Source organism: Halichondria panicea, chromosome 13 (genome assembly GCF_963675165.1).
Source record: "Halichondria panicea chromosome 13, odHalPani1.1, whole genome shotgun sequence".
NCBI classification, from domain to species: Eukaryota; Metazoa; Porifera; class Demospongiae; order Suberitida; family Halichondriidae; genus Halichondria; species Halichondria panicea.
The window spans coordinates 375,916-393,908 of record NC_087389.1 but is presented as its reverse complement, the minus strand read 5'-3'; the positions used below and the strand labels follow the sequence as shown (position 1 = coordinate 393,908).

At 44.2% G+C, this 17,993-nt stretch overlaps 5 protein-coding genes across 6 annotated transcripts; 2 read left to right on the top strand and 3 right to left on the bottom strand.

Moving 5' to 3' along the window:
- The first annotated feature begins 15 nt into the window (after positions 1–15).
- Positions 16–6,395, top strand: LOC135346773 (mucin-2-like). Of its 2 annotated transcripts, none has more exons than XM_064544506.1 (23): positions 16–216; positions 299–368; positions 533–621; positions 689–781; positions 876–942; positions 991–1,245; positions 1,303–1,385; positions 1,453–1,601; positions 1,755–1,799; positions 1,935–2,054; positions 2,132–2,251; positions 2,348–2,855; positions 2,906–2,947; positions 3,057–3,128; positions 3,215–3,437; positions 3,564–3,773; positions 4,012–4,195; positions 4,258–4,354; positions 4,458–4,550; positions 4,685–5,264; positions 5,504–5,733; positions 5,831–5,914; positions 6,148–6,395. In XM_064544506.1, exons 1-23 carry the CDS (start codon positions 139–141, stop codon positions 6,250–6,252), a joined length of 3,597 nt encoding a protein of 1,198 aa, XP_064400576.1. In that variant the 5' UTR covers positions 16–138; the 3' UTR covers positions 6,253–6,395. The 2 variants fall into 2 exon arrangements, with proteins under 2 accessions (XP_064400576.1, XP_064400575.1); XM_064544505.1 differs by having other exon boundaries at positions 2,129–2,251.
- On the bottom strand, positions 6,352–7,307 carry LOC135346784 (uncharacterized). The gene is made up of 3 exons (XM_064544521.1): positions 7,102–7,307; positions 6,872–7,050; positions 6,352–6,818 (listed from the first exon to the last, which is right to left on the bottom strand). Exons 1-3 carry the CDS (start codon positions 7,209–7,211, stop codon positions 6,442–6,444), a joined length of 666 nt encoding a protein of 221 aa, XP_064400591.1. The 5' UTR covers positions 7,212–7,307; the 3' UTR covers positions 6,352–6,441.
- On the top strand, positions 7,289–10,049 carry LOC135346783 (polyglutamine-binding protein 1-like). The gene is made up of 9 exons (XM_064544520.1): positions 7,289–7,428; positions 7,548–7,660; positions 7,717–7,781; positions 7,831–7,883; positions 7,964–8,022; positions 8,085–8,187; positions 8,238–8,310; positions 8,846–9,447; positions 9,551–10,049. Exons 1-8 carry the CDS (start codon positions 7,362–7,364, stop codon positions 8,985–8,987), a joined length of 675 nt encoding a protein of 224 aa, XP_064400590.1. The 5' UTR covers positions 7,289–7,361; the 3' UTR covers positions 8,988–9,447; positions 9,551–10,049.
- On the bottom strand, positions 10,003–15,602 carry LOC135346776 (tyrosine-protein phosphatase non-receptor type 12-like). Its single transcript, XM_064544513.1, has 15 exons — positions 15,354–15,602; positions 14,845–14,953; positions 14,417–14,493; positions 13,922–14,017; positions 13,594–13,701; positions 13,347–13,409; positions 13,077–13,219; positions 12,804–12,870; positions 12,550–12,726; positions 11,742–12,428; positions 11,253–11,577; positions 11,016–11,197; positions 10,718–10,796; positions 10,404–10,514; positions 10,003–10,298 (listed from the first exon to the last, which is right to left on the bottom strand). Exons 1-15 carry the CDS (start codon positions 15,432–15,434, stop codon positions 10,210–10,212), a joined length of 2,394 nt encoding a protein of 797 aa, XP_064400583.1. The 5' UTR covers positions 15,435–15,602; the 3' UTR covers positions 10,003–10,209.
- A 149-nt stretch (positions 15,603–15,751) lies between these two features.
- LOC135346781 (stabilizer of axonemal microtubules 3-like) lies at positions 15,752–17,942 on the bottom strand. The gene is made up of 7 exons (XM_064544517.1): positions 17,726–17,942; positions 17,463–17,654; positions 17,216–17,380; positions 16,864–17,058; positions 16,628–16,767; positions 15,972–16,072; positions 15,752–15,914 (listed from the first exon to the last, which is right to left on the bottom strand). Exons 1-7 carry the CDS (start codon positions 17,927–17,929, stop codon positions 15,826–15,828), a joined length of 1,086 nt encoding a protein of 361 aa, XP_064400587.1. The 5' UTR covers positions 17,930–17,942; the 3' UTR covers positions 15,752–15,825.
- Between the last annotated feature and the right edge of the window lie 51 nt (positions 17,943–17,993).

The following is a 17,993-nucleotide window of genomic DNA, read 5'->3' as shown; positions in this document are numbered from 1 at the left end:
ACGACCTTTCCCTTACGCAACAAAGTTAATAATGGGCGTTGCCAGCACCAATCATTGCTTTGCGCTTGCCTTTTCTAAATCTATCATGAACAAGGCAGCCTTCGGCCACTGCTTACAGGCTATTTAGCAAGCCTTGTCATGTCTGTGACCAGGAAGAGAGCTCTGGCAGCAGAAGGAGATGGAGAGAGCAGCAAGGACTCTAAAGAGAAGGAGAAGGTGATTACTTGCATTTGCTAATTATTGATACTTCAGATGTGTTTGATTTATAAGAATACACCATACATACTTTGTGTTGCAGAAGTCGGTGAGGCCTCCGAAGCCTGCTCCCAAGAAGAGGAGAATGATTGATCCCTCGGACTCACAGAAGAGTATGTATGTCAGTGTGTAGACGCGTGGTGTGGACACGTATATATGCTAAGTATCCATCACTACATCTGTTAATTGTACCTGCTCATTATACTGTTCTACTTTACTTTAGCAGCATTGTTTGATACACCCACTCGTTTATTACTCCACATCTTTGTTCATGCAGCAACAGCAGTGTCTTCAGGTCCTAGTAAAGGCAAGAGGCAGGCCTGGACTACAGCCGCCATTGATGCATTTTATGAGGGCCTCCTGCAGGTAATCACCGCCGCGCCCTAACCAACCCTACCCTCTGTTAACCACACCCACCCCTCCACTCCCCCAGCATGGCAAGGACTTTGTGAAGATCCTCAAATACATGCAGAGCAAACAAAAGAAACTCAACGACCCTACCATGGCCAACCTTACCAAAAATCAGGTCAGACTCCCCTTCACAGGCTCTGTGGTTAATATCTTATGGACTGGTATTTTAATGATGATAATAGTTACAACAATTCTTTTTGTTATGGCAGGTGCGGTTCTTCTATTATCGTAACTGGCACAAAGTAGAGCCACTCCTCATCCATCCCCAGTCCTCAGGTAAGGCCACCTCCCCTATCTCTATTTGTGTAAACGTCTCACATTCAGAGCCCAAGAAAGCTGGCAGTGGTGCCAAGGGAATAAGCTCCACCCCTCAAACTCCCCTGAGTGACTTCAACGAGGACTCGGTACTGGACGACCCTCACAGCACGGAGGGTACAGAAGTTAAAGGTGACACTGAAGAATGCAAAGGTGACACTGAGAGTGCAGAGGTCGCAGAGGGATATTTAGACTCGTCTATGGAAGAGATGGATCCAGCATCACCTGTTTTCAATGGCAGTGGAGGCAATCAAGAGCAAGAAGGTGTGACCATGTGTTGTTTGATATTTGTAGTGATGTCATCGTCCTCCCTAAATACAGTGAAGAGTTGTCCGTCCCCTGAAGAGAAAGTATCAGTCAAAGATCAAGTGCAGGCCAGCCCCACCTCACTGCAAACTGACAAGGTGAGCTAGCTATCGTTGATTGTGTGTACAGTAACTACATGTACCCCCCCCCCTCCCTGGCATGTAGAGTGAGGGGAAGGTGAAGGACACTGTGATGGTGAACGGGACCAAGCAGAGTCTGGATCTGGTGGCTCTGGTCTGTTACAACAAGCTCAGGAAGAAGAATCTTGGAGACCACGGCATCAGCAAGAGGCTCTCAGAGCTCGTCTTTCATGGGTGAGTAAACACGTTGGTTGGAAGTTCATTACTCATTTGGACCTCACTTAAATAATTATATTTGTCCATTTTGAGTTATGTCTGTAGTGTGTCCCTAGTGTGTCTCCTCCTACTGGCCTACTTATAATCAGTACACATATCTCTCACTTGCAGTGTGACAAGTGTGCCTGGTAGAGTCAAAGGGAAAAGAAAAGCTCAGTAAGAATCTTTAGAGGCTGCATAATTGTATATACATAATTATGTGTATGTGTTTTTGTGTTTGCTCATTATGGCATTTCAAGACTTACAAGAAGTTTCTCAAAACTTTTGTCAAAATTGTACATTGCCTCCTAGAATACGTACCCCAAACTGTGGTGCATTTCGTGGTCCTCCTCGCAAACCTGTCAGTGAAGATCAGCCGGGGGAGGGGGAGACCACACCCACTGTTACCATTAGCAACACCCCCCCTGAAAGGTAAGGCCTACAGCAAAGTGTATTTTTTTCTTGGAAGACGGCCTACCGTAATTTGTGTATTTCTTGTGCTGTAGCAGTGCATTGACAAGTACTGGGCCCATACCGGTTGATAACAGACTGTGTGTGGTTGAACTACGACCTTTGACCTCCTCAACATGGCTCCATGTGCAGGCTCTATCGCATAACCCTAGAATAAGGTAGTGATGCTATGTTATTGTGTTGTACGTATACTGTACAGTAATGAAGCAATCCGGTAATTATTTGTGTTTAAACTATAATTATGATATATTTAGGCTCCATCTGAAAGGCTCTGATACTCTGCTCTCACTGAGGGACTATCTCACTCTGAGGTGGAGCCTCGACAAAAACTCTCTCAATTTTTACAATACCCAAACCCTCGATTCATCACTTACGTCAAATTATCGAACCATCTCCTCACAACTATCACATGATTCACACACATTGAACGTCACAGCTAGTCTACCACCCACACCACAAGTTGATGATCACAGAGACTGTCTACCAGCTACACAAGGTTCGGAGGTCACCGCCGGATCAAATGTCAAAGCCTCAGGGTCACTGCTAAGTTCAGAGGTCAACAAATTGGAAAATGCCGATGCAACGTTGAAACCAGAGAGATCAAAAGCCATCACCGAAGTAGATCCATGTAGAGACAAGGGACAAGTGTGCTCAGTGGATGACCGTAAGCAGTTGGGCACAGAGGAGAGCAGTGGTGTGAGGAGTGGTGTGATAGGCTCTACGGTGAAGCTGGCTTCAACTTGGAAGGAGTTGACTGTTGAGGTGAGTTTTTACTGTATATGAACCATTTCACGACTGTCCCTCTCATACAGGGCAACTCAAAGCCTATTCAGCTCAGCTATGAGATACAAAAGGTACTGTTACACTAGCTACGTACCATTCATTAAACGTACGTTCAGTATTCATAGAATTCTAAGCATCCTAAGAGTGATATTTACATAGCATTATGTACATCCTTTACAGACCGCGGAGAGTCCCGACCGATTGTGTGCTGCTTTAAAACTGGTCCAGTTCTTCCTCAAAAAGTCACCAGAGGTCAGCACTAGATCACACACACACATTCCTTCTTCCCCATTGAAACTATTATGTACTGCATAATTATGCTGACCTTTCCCTGACAGTCTTCATGCCAACTTACTCCTGTCAAGAGGCTGCCCCCCCTTGCCATACACCGGAGTCCGAAGGTCATGGAGTACATCCAAAGCCTCAGACAGTCCCCTCACAAGTCCCCCCTCTCAAAGTATCGGCATCTCAAAACAAAATCTCCTTTCAAGCAGACCACGCCCAGTCGAGTAATCAAGCGTGTCCACCTCTCATTTGATACCACAGACACTACTGCCAACTGTGAGTAGTTGATGGGGCTATCTATTTTAGAACACCACATATGTATTTCAACAAGAAGCTGTGTTGAGTAGCTCTGTTTGATTGAGTTTACAATTCATCATCGTTTTCACACCACCACTCACACAGCTCCAGCCACAGCCACTTCATCCTGTAGTACTTCGTCTCCTAAAGTGTTGACTTTAAAGGTTGGGAACAAGACGTCCACAACTCAGGTGGTCCAGCTCTCCTCTCCTCAGTCTATCGGTTCCTTTGCTAACTTCAAGCTCCAGTCCCTCCTACCCAAACCATCACCTGTTCCCTCTCCATCAACCACTCCTTGCTTGACTCCACCCACAGGTACTATAGCTAGAGTAAAAACTGTTCCCTTATGAATCCAGTTTGGTATACTGTATAGCGAGTTATTTTCGTATTGTGGAAATTTTTGTATATTTTGTATTGAAGAGCATCATAATTATGAAAACAAATTATATTATTCTACTGCAACGTCACTATCCTGAGCTGTACGAATATTTAATGGGTAGTTTGTACGAAAATTTATACTAACAAAAATTACCTGCTATACGGTATACTGCAGGAGATGCCGTGTCCAGTGGGTGTGTTCTGAGCTCTCCAGCTGTGCCTCTGATTGCAGCCACTTCTCTCCCACCTGGTGTTCACAGGATACAACCTCGAGTTGCCCCCTCCACTCCTGTCACAGCATCACCGTTTGTCACGCTACCCAACGTGCCTCTTGTTCCCAAGGCGGCACAATCAGATGGGTAAGAGGTTATTACTATCGTATTTATTGCATGTGTACACTGACTACATGTATTTCCCACAGGAGAGAGTCACAGCCAGTGGTCTCCATAATGTCTGCACTCAAACCATTTAAAAAACCTAAGAGGATTAGGAAATCAGCAACCAAGTCTGGACAGCCTGTGAGTGCATCCGTGTATGGCCGCTCAAAAATGAATGTGTTGTAGCCATGGTTACTGTTAGTTGTATTGTCTGTTGGTATACAATAAATTATGATATCTGCAGCACCAGCTTGTACCGAGACCACTCCCCTTCCTGCGAAATGGGAAGTCTCTGAATGGACCATCCACTACTTCCCCTGCAACCACGTCAACACAGGTCAGAACATCTTTTTGTACGTACTAACATTCTTTAAAGCCTCTATATGTGATCATGTGATACACAGTTGTTTTTCTTCTACTTATAATTATGGTACTGCTACGTACAATTATATTGTGTTTGTGTGTGTGCAGGTGTCCACTCCAGTGACCTCCTCCCCCCTCACGTCTCCACTCACCATAGCAACACAACACTCCTCCCCCAGGAAAACAACAGCCACGCTCATTCAAAACCAACAGATCATGTTGCAACTTCTCCAGTCTTACATGCTACAGCAGCAGAGGGTGCAGCTTGCACAACAAGCATCAAACCATCAACTACCAACATCTCAAACTACTACAGCTAAACAGCCAGCGATAACCACTCAAGCCAGCAGCAGTAGCCATCAGAACAAAGAGATGGATGAGAGAGACCTACACACCTCTGTACTGGATAACTTCCTAACGGAGGGCGGTGACAAATCAACTGGCGTTTCAAACATGTTCTATACTTCATCAGACACAGTCAATAAGCTGCTCCAAGGTCTCAGCTCAGTCAAACCTAGTGAGTCTATTCAGAAGCTCTCCGAGGAAACAGCTGATGTCCTGCCAACCTTTGCTAAAGCACTGGGCAACTCTTTCCTCACATCAGCTGGTCCCAGCCAGGAGTCACCACCTAATGAGCACCCTGGGGATAATGAAGGAGATGGCACAGAGCATAAAGATGACCAGGCTGGTGTGTGTTGGAATGTGTTTTAGTGCTACTTTGTTGACTCTATGAGTGTATTAAAAACTGTAACCAGCTCCCACTACATCACATGACTGCATGTGATGCATGTACACATTTATTACCAGCTTATACATGTGTGTAGTTTGAACATTTTACTGGGTTTTACTACAATTTTAATGGCCCATGTGTTTCGTTGTATATACATGTACGTGTAGTAAGTTTTAATTTGGTATTTTATTCACCAGGTACTAGAGACGTGGTGCCCAACTCCTCCCCAGAGGACAGCCAGCTGCCGTTCCTCAACGATATGTCCAGCACCTCCTTCACAGACATTCTGGGTACACTCACTGATTCAAATTTCAAGCAGGTGGCTGACAATGGAGACGTGTTTGAGCACATTGACTTCACTGATATGTTCACTCAACTCAAGGACGTGATGACCCCGGAAAAATCAAAGAATATGGACAAAGGAGAAGTGAGTGATTTTTCAATTCTGTGTAGAGTTCGTGTCTTGATTAGTAATTATTAATAGCATTTCTCTAATTAATACTTGATTGTGTTGTGCGTTGTAGGACAGTCAGTCATCAATTGGCAATCTATTGGATTATGTGAACTGTCAGTCAGAGAGGAGGAGGACACCTCCCTACAATGCCCCTGTGAGTTGCTTAGTCTAGTTCTTCTACTGGTACCCTCCCAGTGACTCTTAGCTTCACCTAGGTATTGCATGAGCAGGCAATCATTCCAGTTGAAAGACTTACAACACATATAAAGTTTTGTGTAGTATCAGGAGTACATTAAGAATTAATTAATGTACTGTGTTTAGTAGGTAGCTCAGTGTCATAATTATAGCATTTTTGTTAATTGTTTACTTGCTTGCCCCTGCACACAGGTGGAGCCAGCTTGCAGATCGTTCCTGGAGGAGACCAGTGTGGACTTTATACAGAAGTTCAAAGAGTTAGCCTCCACCATGGAAGGTCAATCCTCTAGTAGCTGATGAACTCTCTCCAACATTCACATCTTGTCATATTAACCTGGCTTTGAGTTATTTTGTGTTCTATTTATCCCTCTGCCGTGTTTCATTTCATTCAGATCATTCTCTCATTTACCCTCAGAATACAATTGATTCGATTATACATGGAGGCAAATGTACTGAATGAATAGAACTAATCACAGAATTGACTATTTATGCATGACGACGTCTTTTTGAGAACTTTGGCAATTTATGAGTTTGTTTGGTGGTACGAGGGTAGAATAGAAGTGGCAGTTCTTGTTTTGTTGGGTCAACCCGTGTTGGTAGCAAACCATCATCACTCCTCATCTGGTTGCTATGGCCTCTATCAACAAGGTTACTGCTCTTGTCTGTCGGATCATTACTTGGATACAGCGACTCCGTGTGTTCACTGTACTCCCCCCTCATGTCATCACGGTCTGGGACAACCACTTGACTTCTTTCAACAGCTTGTGAATTCATGACGGCAGTTCTTGTTACGTCCATAGTACTATCCAGTAGCCCACTGTGAAATGACATATTTAGATCCTCAGGAAAGGCCATTGACATGTCTGTGAGAGGAAAAAATGGAACATTTGTTATTAAATAAAATGTTTGTACCCACCTGGTTTGTTGTCCTCTCTCCTTGGCTGCCTCTGTGAGGGTTTTCCTGGTCTGGGGAGGTCGTACAGGGTTGCCTCATAGTCCAGCCACGGCTCTATCAGAGATGGCTCCAGACGTTGGGTTATCACATCGCAACTGCTCTGACGGTAACTGTAGGCATTCTCCTTCAGCAATCTATGCCTGAAAGGGAGCATATGAAATTGGATACTAAAATTCTATGCTAAAACAGACCTTTCTAGAGAGAGTGGAAATTTCTTTGGCCTGTGATAGGGAACAAATTCTGACCCTCTTTTCATGAACAGTACAGTATGGCAGTCTGTATCGTCAAGCCTGGACGCCATCACCAGTACAGCGACAGTGCTAGTGAAAATGCTGTGCAAGTTGAGTTGCAAGTGCTAGGCACCTGCTCAGCCCCTCCCCTTTGGCCTTGGGCCAGTGTGGTGCACTTCTCTTGGAACTAGCAACTCTCACAGAATTCATGAAGAAGAGTCATGCCTCTCACAGCCGCCCTTCAGGCTAGACTAGCAAAGAAAGGGCTGATCAAAGGACCCAGTGCCCGTGAGTATTACCTTGTGAGCTCAGTGTTTCCATACTGAATAGATGCACATCATTTTGTAGTACAGTGCAGTGGTGTGATACATTGTACATACCGTCAGAATAATTATGATCTCATGCAGCATCAGCAGAGCCTACTGATGAGAACAAGCAGCCGTCCAAACCCGTATGCCCCAATCAAGACAATCTGTACCATCAATGCTCACAATTCTGTGTGGACAAACACGGCATTGAGGTTTGTATCTCACATGTGTGTGCGCGTGCGTGTATCATGTGATTAAGTTTACACAGTTGAGCTCTGCAAGAGTGAACATCATCTTACCCGCCAACTGGAAGAAAGTAAAAGATGACAAAAGGTAAAAATGTATTATAGCTGTGTTTTGTATTTATAGGGATTATACATAGCTATTTTTGGAACACCAAGTCGAATGAAGTAACATGGTATCCACCCAATGGAAGTAAGTTGTCATCACATTGTAATTGTACCATTGGAGTAGATGTGTACTGTGACCTTTGTACTGTGAACTTTGTTATGCAGCACAATTTCTGAATGCACCTGAAAATAATGAGAGCCCAGAAAACAACGAAAGACCTCCAGTGAGCGAATATTGTTACGTATGTTTGATTACCAATATATTAACTTCCTCCCACACCCTTAGCCTGTTGAGGAGATCCAGTCACCACTGGAAGATAACTTGATCGCAAAGGCAGCAAAAGACAAGAAGAGGCCAGCACCGTATAGCAAGCCCGAGAGGAGTAAAAGTGAGTGTGTTTTGTGATGTGATTGAGTGATATGAATGCTGCATATTTAGGGTACAAAGGTCGTGATAATGATGATGGGGATCTCGACCCAATGGACCCTGCATCGTACTCAGAAATACCAAGGTGAGTATATGCTAGAAAATAGTTACATTAATCTTTAATTAAAGCTGAGCTATTTATTATTTTAATTAAACAGCCTATAATTATAAAAAGCTGTAACTGAGATATATGACTTGTACCAGGTAATGTTAGTGCGTTCTAACGAACATTAGACACTAGTTGATAAGATCTACATGGGAAGTACATGGGGAAAGTGCCTCAGAGCAGGTATACTATGGGACTTAGTATACCTGCAAATTTACTTAGTATACCTAGTATTCCGTTGTCAAGTAATTGTATTGTAGTCAAGCAGTTTGTGCATCCACACTAGTATCTAAATGAGTTAGACACTGTTTTGTCGGTGTCCATGTGATTTAGAAGCCTTCAGCCACTTTAGTACCCTCGCTACGCTCGGGATACTAAATCAGTGCCTTTGGACTTCTAAATCCCATAGACACCTCCAAAACAGTGTCTAACTATTATTTACTTCTGCTATTGTGATTTTTAGCTCCTATTTGATAGTACTATTTAATAATCATGGCTACCCCCATACACACAGAGGATCGTGGAAGTCTGGGCTAGAGGTATCTGGTGATGCAAAAACAGGAGTTGACAGCACTGCAAGTGGGCCGCTGTATCAACAGAGACCCTATCCTAGTCCTGGAGACATTTTAAGAGCTAATCAAAAAGCACAAAATTGAACGAATACTTCTTTTTTCATTATTCCAATTTACGATTAATTTGCGATTTACGATTAATTGCTGCGTGTCATTACCTTCTTCTATCAAACCTTACTTACCTTTACCTTACAAAGTAAGGCTTACTTTTAGTAGTTAGTGACGCTTGTAATAATTGTTTGAGTGTGATGATATCGTAAACCGAAAACTCTGCTGTTGATCGGATTCGAACTCGCAACCTTCGATCTTAACCTCAACGCTTTAACCGCTGGGCCACCCGAACCCACAACGTCAACATAAATTATATTAATTGTCATGCGCAGATATCAATGTTTGTTTACAATCACATGATGATTCAGTACCAGATAGTGATCACACAAGTACGTAAGGCCAATTAACTATTTCTACTCTCTTCTCTGCTATTATTGCTGACTATTAACTCCGTTCTTAGACTCATATAAGATGTGCTGAGTAATAATTGGAGGTGAGTGTTCTAGTATTAATTTTTGTTTGGCTGATAATCTATATACAACAAGCTATAATTATAAACATTTGCATTAATTTTCCTATCAATATTTCACCTCCAGCCTGCGAGTACGTGGGCAAACAAATTGCCAAGTGTTTCTACAAGTGCACTGGCAAGGGGGAGGGTGACGACGAGGCTATGAAGACGACCAATGGGATTGACGCCGGAGGGTACGAGGAAACAAAGGATGAACGAAAGCGGAGGGAGCAAGAGGACAGGGCGTATGAGGCGCTCCAACAGCGTGACTCGTATGGATGACGCTAGAGGGTCAGCTGTGTGTTGGCCCAGAAACACTCATACCATATAATATATTTTAACTCAACATAGAGTACAATTCATGATAGCTCACACCTCAAGCTGTTTCAGTGGGTGTGTGCTGGAAGCTGTTATTGTACACTCTCAATGTTCACAAGGTCTATAAGTTTATTTATTTCTGTGTAAGAAGTCTCACATGATTGAGTACACCTCAAGCGCACTGTGTCAGTGTACTCATGATGACTTTGTCACTTCACCTTCATGTACAATTGTACTGATAATAAATATTTTCTATTGTAATTGAACTGACATGATGTAATAAACACTCTGCTACATACTGTACATAAAGTCAGAAAATCCGTACAAAGAAGTGTAAAAGTACACACAATCTAAAACTGTCACAGAACACAGAACATAACAAACGACTATAATTATCTATCGTAATTCTGTGCAAGAGTTGTGTTGCTATGCTACACTGTTTGTTAGTGTTCGAACTTTCCAACCATTGGGTTCTTGCCTAGGGCCAGCTGGCTTACAGATGCGAATGCCATAACCTAAGAGAGGGAAGAAAGGAAATACTTTATAGGATGAATTAACCAAGTCATAATTAGGCTACAATGTTGATAGGTATAACTACATGTACATGTCATGTGACGCACCTAGCTCTCCTGGGAAGTTGTATCTGGCGTTGGCTAAGAAGGAGGAGGTGGAGTGAGAGGGTGAGGGGCGTGATGAGGAGCTACTGGACCCGTGGTCACTGGGGGAGCGAGCTGTAGGGAGAGAGGGAGGGAGGCACATGAATCACAGTGGGATTGCAATGAGAGAATGTACATGACTAAGATTTTACAGCTGTCTGTAAATAGACACACAGCCAGCTATACAGTATACGCCCCGAGGCATAACAACATGTACAATAATTATGCACAGTACAAAATATTAACTAACAACTGCCTAGCTGAAATGTTTGACTGACCCAATCCAGATGTCTTGACTGCCCCCACTGCTCCCACTGGACCAGTGATGTCAGTGGTAGACACTTTCTTCTTTTCAGTCTGTGAGATAATGTGGAGATGCTTTGGGACACGATAGCGTTTGAACATCTCTAACTAATATTCAACTGAAAACCGTGCTTACTGACGATGCAATGTAGACTAGACTACACATACTTACACACCCTTCTAATGAAAGGACTTTATGCAAAGTAATAAGGTTGTGTATGTATAATATTGGGAGAGACCAAACATTAACATAAATGGTATGGTGGTACTCACCCTAATAAGTGTACTCTTGAACAATTTGCCGAGTTTGCTGCGTGTTGAAGTACCCCGAGGAGACTTGGGTCCAGCGGAGGGGAGGGTCGTTGAGTTAGACACACCCAGTAGCTCCATGGAGGGGGACTTGCGTGGTCTGTCAGCCGGCAAGGGGGGTGGGGAGTTACTCACCCTCTTGGATACTACAAGAGGGAGTGTAGTGAAACGTCTGTACTATATATTGTGTGAATAGCTTACATGGAGTGGGAGCCTCGTACACAGACACTGGTACATCTTTGACAACTTTAGTAGGTGCTGGGACAAGCTCATAATCCATGTTACCCCCAAACCCATCATCATCATGGGCTCCGATTGTGTCGTAGCCCTCAGCCAACTCTGGTATTGCCCCCACAACAAGTTGGTAACTGGCCTCAGTTCGTACGGGAATATCCGGAGGAGGCTCTGCATCACTCATCATGCTCATGGTCCGTCGACCAATGACGGGAGGGGGGCTTGGCGGAGTATCTTCTTGTTCTCGGACCTCTACCTCAGTAATGACTTCATCACCCACCAGAGAGAGCAGCTAAACAGTGTGTGCGTGTGTGTGTGGGGGGGGGGGTAGATATGAAAGACAGCGAGTACAGTTGAGAATAATATTTGCATATGAAGCAAATGACACGCAGACAGAATTGTAAAAAACACTGTAGCTTCAGCTAGCCCACAAACAAGAAATTCCAGTTCACTCACCGTGTCCATGATGCTGCTCGACTTGCTCACGTCCATTTGCCCCGTCTTTTCCATTTGATCTTCAATCGTGGCCAGTGGGGTCCTTCGCCCATTTCTCTCGTTAACCACCTCAATGCTTGGCCCTGTGTCAGTGATCTGAGACATATCCACGACACTGTAGGCACCATCGTTACCGTGAGAGGACAAGGGACGAATTTCCTCCTTCGGCTTGACAGGAGTCGATGTTCGAGGTGGAGTGGGGGGTGATTTCTGTGGTTTATGAGGCGGTGGTGGTGGTGGTTGTTTCTTAGCAGGTGGTGAGTGTTCTGCTCTCACTGGTTTGGGGCTTCTTGCCGGAGGGGGGTCCTTTGATTTCAATCCTCTAGTTCTTGGCTTTGGGCTGGGTACAGGTGCAATTGACGATGGTTTGATCGGTGGTACAGGTGGCTCCGATGCTGACGGCACATTCTCATATTTCGGATCATGTGGATCTTTTGATGATTTGATCGGATTGCTCCTCTGTCTGGCAACTGGTCTCCGGGTGTGTGGTGACGGTGCTGGGGAAACGCCCAGTTTGTGGGGGGTGGGGGTATCGGCCTTTGTAGAGTCCTCTGGTTCACTGGAGGGGGTTTCTGGGGACGTGGACGAGGGGAGGGAGTTGTACGAGGAGGCATTCTCGTATACTCCGTCAGAGGTCTCACTGACTACCTGGAGACATGAGAATGTGGTAAACAACAGCAACAGAACAAGTAGCAAATGATGTCTGTATGCAATAGCAGCTCTAGTTCAATCAAGTTCAATCACAATCAAGATTTGATACATTATTCACCATGTTTGAAGGCTGTGGCTTGGCCGGAAGTGTTGGGTTGAAGCCGAGAGCTCTCCTCGCTAACTCGGCCACTACATCGTGAACGAAATGATACTGATCCTTGGCTTGGACCATGGAGGGTCGCTGAGTGCGCATCCTCTCCACCAGATTGTGGATACTGAAGCTCTCCGACAAGGACTGGGGGAGGTAAGGCAGAGAAGTCTTGAGTCAACAATATTACCAACAGGACAAATTTCAAGTGGCTCTAGTGTTACCTTGCCAATGAACATGGTCCTGGCTATGTCTATGGCTATCATTGTTCCTGTTCGACCACACCCAGCACTGCAGGGGGTATGAATAATACTGATATAGTGACACAACATAGACAGAATGATGGTAGAGTGAAACAGAAACTATATATGACATAATATATGACCTTACACCTTAACTAGCACAGCTATGAGTAACTCTAAACCAGCTGCCACATCCTGCTCATGTGTGTACAGTGGTAAGTACTGTACTAACTACACATTGGTGGCCTGTCTGACCTGCAGTGGAAGAGCAGTGGTATGTCGTTGGTACGGCGATGATCATGAACCATCTCGAGCATCTTGATGACAGGCTCAGAGGAGGAGGGTTTCCCGTGATCCGGCCATGCTGTGTAGTGGTACTGACGTATACTCTGCTCCTCCTGAGGGGGTGGGGGAGTGGTCAGTATATTGTATACAATCACAGAGCATGTCTACTAGCTGTTGTTATGGTTTTGCACACGCTGTAGTTCCACTAACGATTCCTGCCACCAGCTGCTACAGACTCACCCCTCCGCACTTGACAAGGAAGTCCCTCACTACGAAATCATTGGATTTGTTCTCCTCGGCAATCTGTGTGTGGAGGGGAGGGGGGTCAACAGCAAACAACAGCAATAATTTATCTCCTATACACAACTATAATATGATAATGGATCAGTGACTAAGTGGGCATTAAGGAAACAAGTAGGAAATTAACATTAAAACACAAGTACGATGTGTAAAGTCTTCCCCTATAGAGATTGCATGATGAGCTTACAGTAGTGACAGAAATGCCAGCAAAGTCTCTAGTGGAATTCTTGTCTGGCCAGTAGCACTCGCACTTGGGCTTCGCATTCTCTATTTCTCGACAAGCCATTACCACTATCTGTGTGTGTGTGTGTGTGGGGTGTGTGTGTGTGTGTGTGTGTGTGTGTGTGTGTGGGGTGTGTGTGTGTGTGTGTGTGTGTGTGTGTGTGTGTGTGGGGTGTGTGTGTGTGTGGGGGGGCAATAGCATGTGTGAACTTGAAAGTTTAAATTTTTGTTGAATAACATTCGATTGACGATATACTCTGACAGATTATCGTTGATTGTCAACCACAACCTACCTCTATGCTGTGGTACCACAACATTCTCCAAAAGTCACACACAGTGTTGGGTAGGGGGCCCTGTGCTGCTATGTACGTCACATCGTCTCCAACGCCCTGGGGGAATAGTCAGGAGAATACATGACCCGCGAGGAATGACAACTACTTAATTAGGAAATCAAAGCAAAAATGAGAGATCTCGGCAGTTACTGCCAATCAAATTTATGACACATTGAGTCACTGGCACACAACACCCAATAAATAGTTGACATTATTGTCCCAACAGGTATATCCTAACTGCCCAGTCATGCAGACAACACTGGGGTCACCATGGTCACCCTCCTTTAATAGGAGTTGTGCTAACATACACAATATCTCACCAGCTGTCTAGCATAAACACAGGACACTCACACACACCTAGAAACCCTTCATCTCAGATTTGGACACAATGCATGACTGCTTGTAAAATCAGGAAGTGATCTAAGTACATCAACTGTGACAGTTCACCAAACTTACCGTGATATAGTTGGCATTGATGTAGTCTGATCCCTCCACTCCCTCAGTAGGATGGAGTGACACTCGAGTATACTCAACTGGAGGAGACAAGAAAGGAGTTAAATTAAAAGCAGTACTCATACCCTCTTAAAGCTTTAAATGCACGTCCTACATTTCAATCAGAGAGGCATACTCATGTACCACTGAAGAGTTGTGTTAGCACAGGGAAAAATAACTGGATAGTAACTTTCATGCCTACTAAAAGGATAACATTACCATATAAGATCAATTTTTTGGTTTTTATATTTATATTATGTAATCTCAGTGGGATACCAGAGAAGGTTGTATGGACAGATATCATCTTAACATCCACCTAGCAAAGGTCACATTACACCATAAACAATGGACACGCATACTAATCATACATACCCTTAGGCACAAATCCTTACATGGTAAGATGTCCTTGAACCTGTTCTTCTTCTTGTTAACGGGCAGCTGGCCAGCCTCGGCCGGGTACACGTTCCCCTCCTTGTTCTTCTGAGACTGCAGCTTCAGCGACTGAGAGGAGAGAGGGAGAGTATATCGTAAAATATGAGAACTTGATAATCTCGAATGCATTATAATGGTTTTACAAAACATAAGTATGTAGTCTGATGAGTTGGGCAATATGTGGTGATTTAACTAATTATTATGACTTGGTAGACATACTAATTAGTTAATGGGTCGCACTTGCTAAAGACGGTACTCTATATGGTACACGCTTCCCTCTAGCTGACCTAGATGCTATTGAATAGTACACTGTACGGAACCGATCATGTGTAACTGCTTATAACTTCCTGGAAGGTAGTGAGTGGATCGTTTAGACATCACCACTTCGTTCGTAGCTAGCTAAGGCTACAGAAAACCCCCAAGTGTGCGACCCCATTGCATGTCTTGTACTAATACTAGGCATACTCACAATGAACTCCTTATGATACAGCTCCTCATTCATACTCTCATAGTGTGAGAGGTACTCATTGATGCTGCTCTCAAAGGCCATGGTTCAGAGCTGGTCAAGAGTTCAAAGGTAGCCTTTCTCTTAGCTCAATAGCTCTATCTACACACTGACTACTAAGTGTACAGCTGGCTGGGCTAGCTACAGACGTCTACCGTAGTATAGTCTGTAAACAAAAAGCTAGATCACATGCACACATTTACGTCAACTTGAGGTAAGAATCATTATAGGAACAAACTGCTTTTGTAGGTACAAGCCACGCCTCCTTAATCTAAGCTTGTGTGAGCATGCTGGCCTCGATTTCAGGCCGCTCTCAAAGAGGCCTGGGATCGAGGCTATGAGCATGCTAATGCTAATGTACATAAGTACAATAAAAAATCATGTAGATATACACCATACACCACTCAGTAAGTAGTAAACTAGCTAGCCATGCTTTTTATGCTATTTGGGGGGGTCCAGTGCCATAGGTCATGTTGACAGTCTTGTACATGCCGGGGACTGCCTGGAGCATCGTCTTGTCAGGAGCTGAGTGAAGAGGTGCATGTGATGGTTACACGCACAGTCATACGTACAGACACTTACCGTCAACTTGTGTGAATGGTTTCACTGAGCAGTGAAAAATCTGTTGCCTTTGTTTCTCTGACGGTATCTTGTACATGTCCGAGTACAAACTCATGAGACCACTGCAAAACACAAACACAGAATCATAATTTATTAGAGTTTGCTATTGGAGTTTGCAGAATCACACCAGTAAAAAAGCGCTTTCCTTATATGGATTTTGTGTACACACTGTGGTCTGTTTTACTAGAAGCATAATATTATTTCCCATAATTATAAGAGACCGCACAGTGCTCATCATGATGTGTTGCAAAGATTCTGCAAACTCCGGATCCAGTATTTAGAATATTTTGTGGCACCAAGTACGTCAAAGTTCTCTGTGTGGTTCAATGCACGCACACTGACTATGCAGCAGCATGTAATGCATTTCCTCCCACATCTTGTACCATGTACACTTGAGAGCATTGACTTTGATGAATTGTCTGCATTGGCACAGTCTATAGATATCCTCGATGTATTCCTGGTATACACATGTCTAATATCCGTGTTTTGTGGTATTAACATTTCCAGAAATACAACTGAATATCATGGATACACTGCATGTTAGCATACCAAATAAAACACGTACACCACCACGCATATGCATGCCCACTATTTTGCAAGCTCTATGGCTTACGTACCTAGCTATGGGCTGAGGAGAGCCGGGTAGTCGTGGTATGATGGTGCCTGTTCTGAACAGTGTACGGTCTCTCATTGGTCCAGGATCTGTTCTTGAAAGTTTACGAGGAAGAGGGTTCTCCTTCATACCATGGCCCCATGCCTGTACAAGAACAATTTCTTCTAGAGCCTCACAGTTTCTTACTTACAATGATTGTCTGAAATTATAATTTCCTGTTAGTTACACAGCCGCACTCACCTTTGGGTAATTTTCACACTGCCAGTAGGTGGCGACATCTTTCTTGGGGTACTTTTTGAGCTCTCCCCCACTGAATGTCCTGTGGTACCAGTGGTTAGTGGTCATATATGGCTCTAGTCTGTCGAGCACGGCCTGGTTCTGGGGGATGAAAGACCTTCCCTGCAGTGCTTTGTTTACTGTCGACGAATGCAAACCCTAATATGGAAATGTTGCTCACATTATTACTGCACCTACTGCACAGCAGTTGACATTTACATCACACACAGCATTGATTTAATTGTAGCTTTAACATAGACATACTCGACTGTACATTACAGTGTTACGCTATCTCCTCCACGAAAGGAGTGCTCACCTTAGTAGGCCCTTCACAGAAATGGTCTGCCAACATGGGAGGTTGTGGGTTGCCAGAATGGCTTATGATGCTGGAAATTGTCTCAGGTTTTGCCTTATAGGATCCCTTCATCTCACTGCACTGGTTCCCCATCACCAAAGGCCGTCGCCATGGCTTCACGCTGAGCTACATAAAAGTAACATTCACAGGAACATTACGAGGGTCATTACACCGAACTCATTATGGAATTTGACCTTCATGGTTGTACCTTATTGATTGTGTCTAAGGTGTAATCGACTCTCCAGTTACCAGCTGCTTTCTTGTGAGTGGGGTGGCTCAGAATAGTGCCTGAGGGCTGGTAGCAATGGACAGTGCCTGTGGTCGTCTGGTAGGTGTCCGTGAGACGAGGGTCCACTCTCGGAGCTGCCAAACTCGGAGGTAAAGGGTTGGTCCGAGTGGCCTAGAATTAATAAAGAATAATTATTATTACAGATGGCATTAATAATATTATTATTTATAACGAGTAGTTACATTGAATTGCGGTGACTGCACTGTGTCTCTGATTGCATGACTGACTCCAGTTGATGTCAGATGCAAGTCATTTCGAGTCTCAGTAGTGGTCACTGTAGACATTCTCTCCATCTTGCTCAGCTCAGCTTGTACAAGTACAAGGCAAGTACAAGCTGCTCTTGTTGCAAGGACAAGATCCCCTGCAGCGTTTAGGTTGGTTGTCATGGAAATCCTGTAATCACATTCCGATCTCACATTATGTCATATCTAATTCACCAATCAATTCACT

What these genes read in the sequence shown, in the direction of transcription:
- LOC135346773 (XM_064544505.1), top strand. Translation starts at nt 139, where the DNA reads ATGTCTGTGACCAGGAAGAGAGCTCTGGCAGCAGAAGGAGATGGAGAG. An exon ending in ACTCTAAAGAGAAGGAGAAG is followed by an intron (nt 217 to 298) that starts GTGATTACTTGC and finishes TTTGTGTTGCAG; the next exon opens with AAGTCGGTGAGGCCTCCGAA. An exon ending in CACCTCCCTACAATGCCCCT is followed by an intron (nt 5,915 to 6,147) that starts GTGAGTTGCTTA and finishes CCCTGCACACAG; the next exon opens with GTGGAGCCAGCTTGCAGATC.
- LOC135346784 (XM_064544521.1), bottom strand. Translation starts at nt 7,211, where the DNA reads ATGGCGTCCAGGCTTGACGATACAGACTGCCATACTGTACTGTTCATG. An exon ending in TTTCCACTCTCTCTAGAAAG is followed by an intron (nt 7,051 to 7,101) that starts GTCTGTTTTAGC and finishes GCTCCCTTTCAG; the next exon opens with GCATAGATTGCTGAAGGAGA. An exon ending in GAGAGAGGACAACAAACCAG is followed by an intron (nt 6,819 to 6,871) that starts GTGGGTACAAAC and finishes TTCCTCTCACAG; the next exon opens with ACATGTCAATGGCCTTTCCT.
- LOC135346783 (XM_064544520.1), top strand. Translation starts at nt 7,362, where the DNA reads ATGCCTCTCACAGCCGCCCTTCAGGCTAGACTAGCAAAGAAAGGGCTG. An exon ending in GATCAAAGGACCCAGTGCCC is followed by an intron (nt 7,429 to 7,547) that starts GTGAGTATTACC and finishes GATCTCATGCAG; the next exon opens with CATCAGCAGAGCCTACTGAT. An exon ending in ATGGTATCCACCCAATGGAA is followed by an intron (nt 7,884 to 7,963) that starts GTAAGTTGTCAT and finishes TTTGTTATGCAG; the next exon opens with CACAATTTCTGAATGCACCT.
- LOC135346776 (XM_064544513.1), bottom strand. Translation starts at nt 15,434, where the DNA reads ATGGCCTTTGAGAGCAGCATCAATGAGTACCTCTCACACTATGAGAGT. An exon ending in TGTATCATAAGGAGTTCATT is followed by an intron (nt 14,954 to 15,353) that starts GTGAGTATGCCT and finishes CTCTCCTCTCAG; the next exon opens with TCGCTGAAGCTGCAGTCTCA. An exon ending in TCAAGAGTACACTTATTAGG is followed by an intron (nt 10,797 to 11,015) that starts GTGAGTACCACC and finishes ATTATCTCACAG; the next exon opens with ACTGAAAAGAAGAAAGTGTC.
- LOC135346781 (XM_064544517.1), bottom strand. Translation starts at nt 17,929, where the DNA reads ATGACAACCAACCTAAACGCTGCAGGGGATCTTGTCCTTGCAACAAGA. An exon ending in CCTTAGACACAATCAATAAG is followed by an intron (nt 17,381 to 17,462) that starts GTACAACCATGA and finishes ACTTTTATGTAG; the next exon opens with CTCAGCGTGAAGCCATGGCG. An exon ending in ACCATTCACACAAGTTGACG is followed by an intron (nt 15,915 to 15,971) that starts GTAAGTGTCTGT and finishes CTCTTCACTCAG; the next exon opens with CTCCTGACAAGACGATGCTC.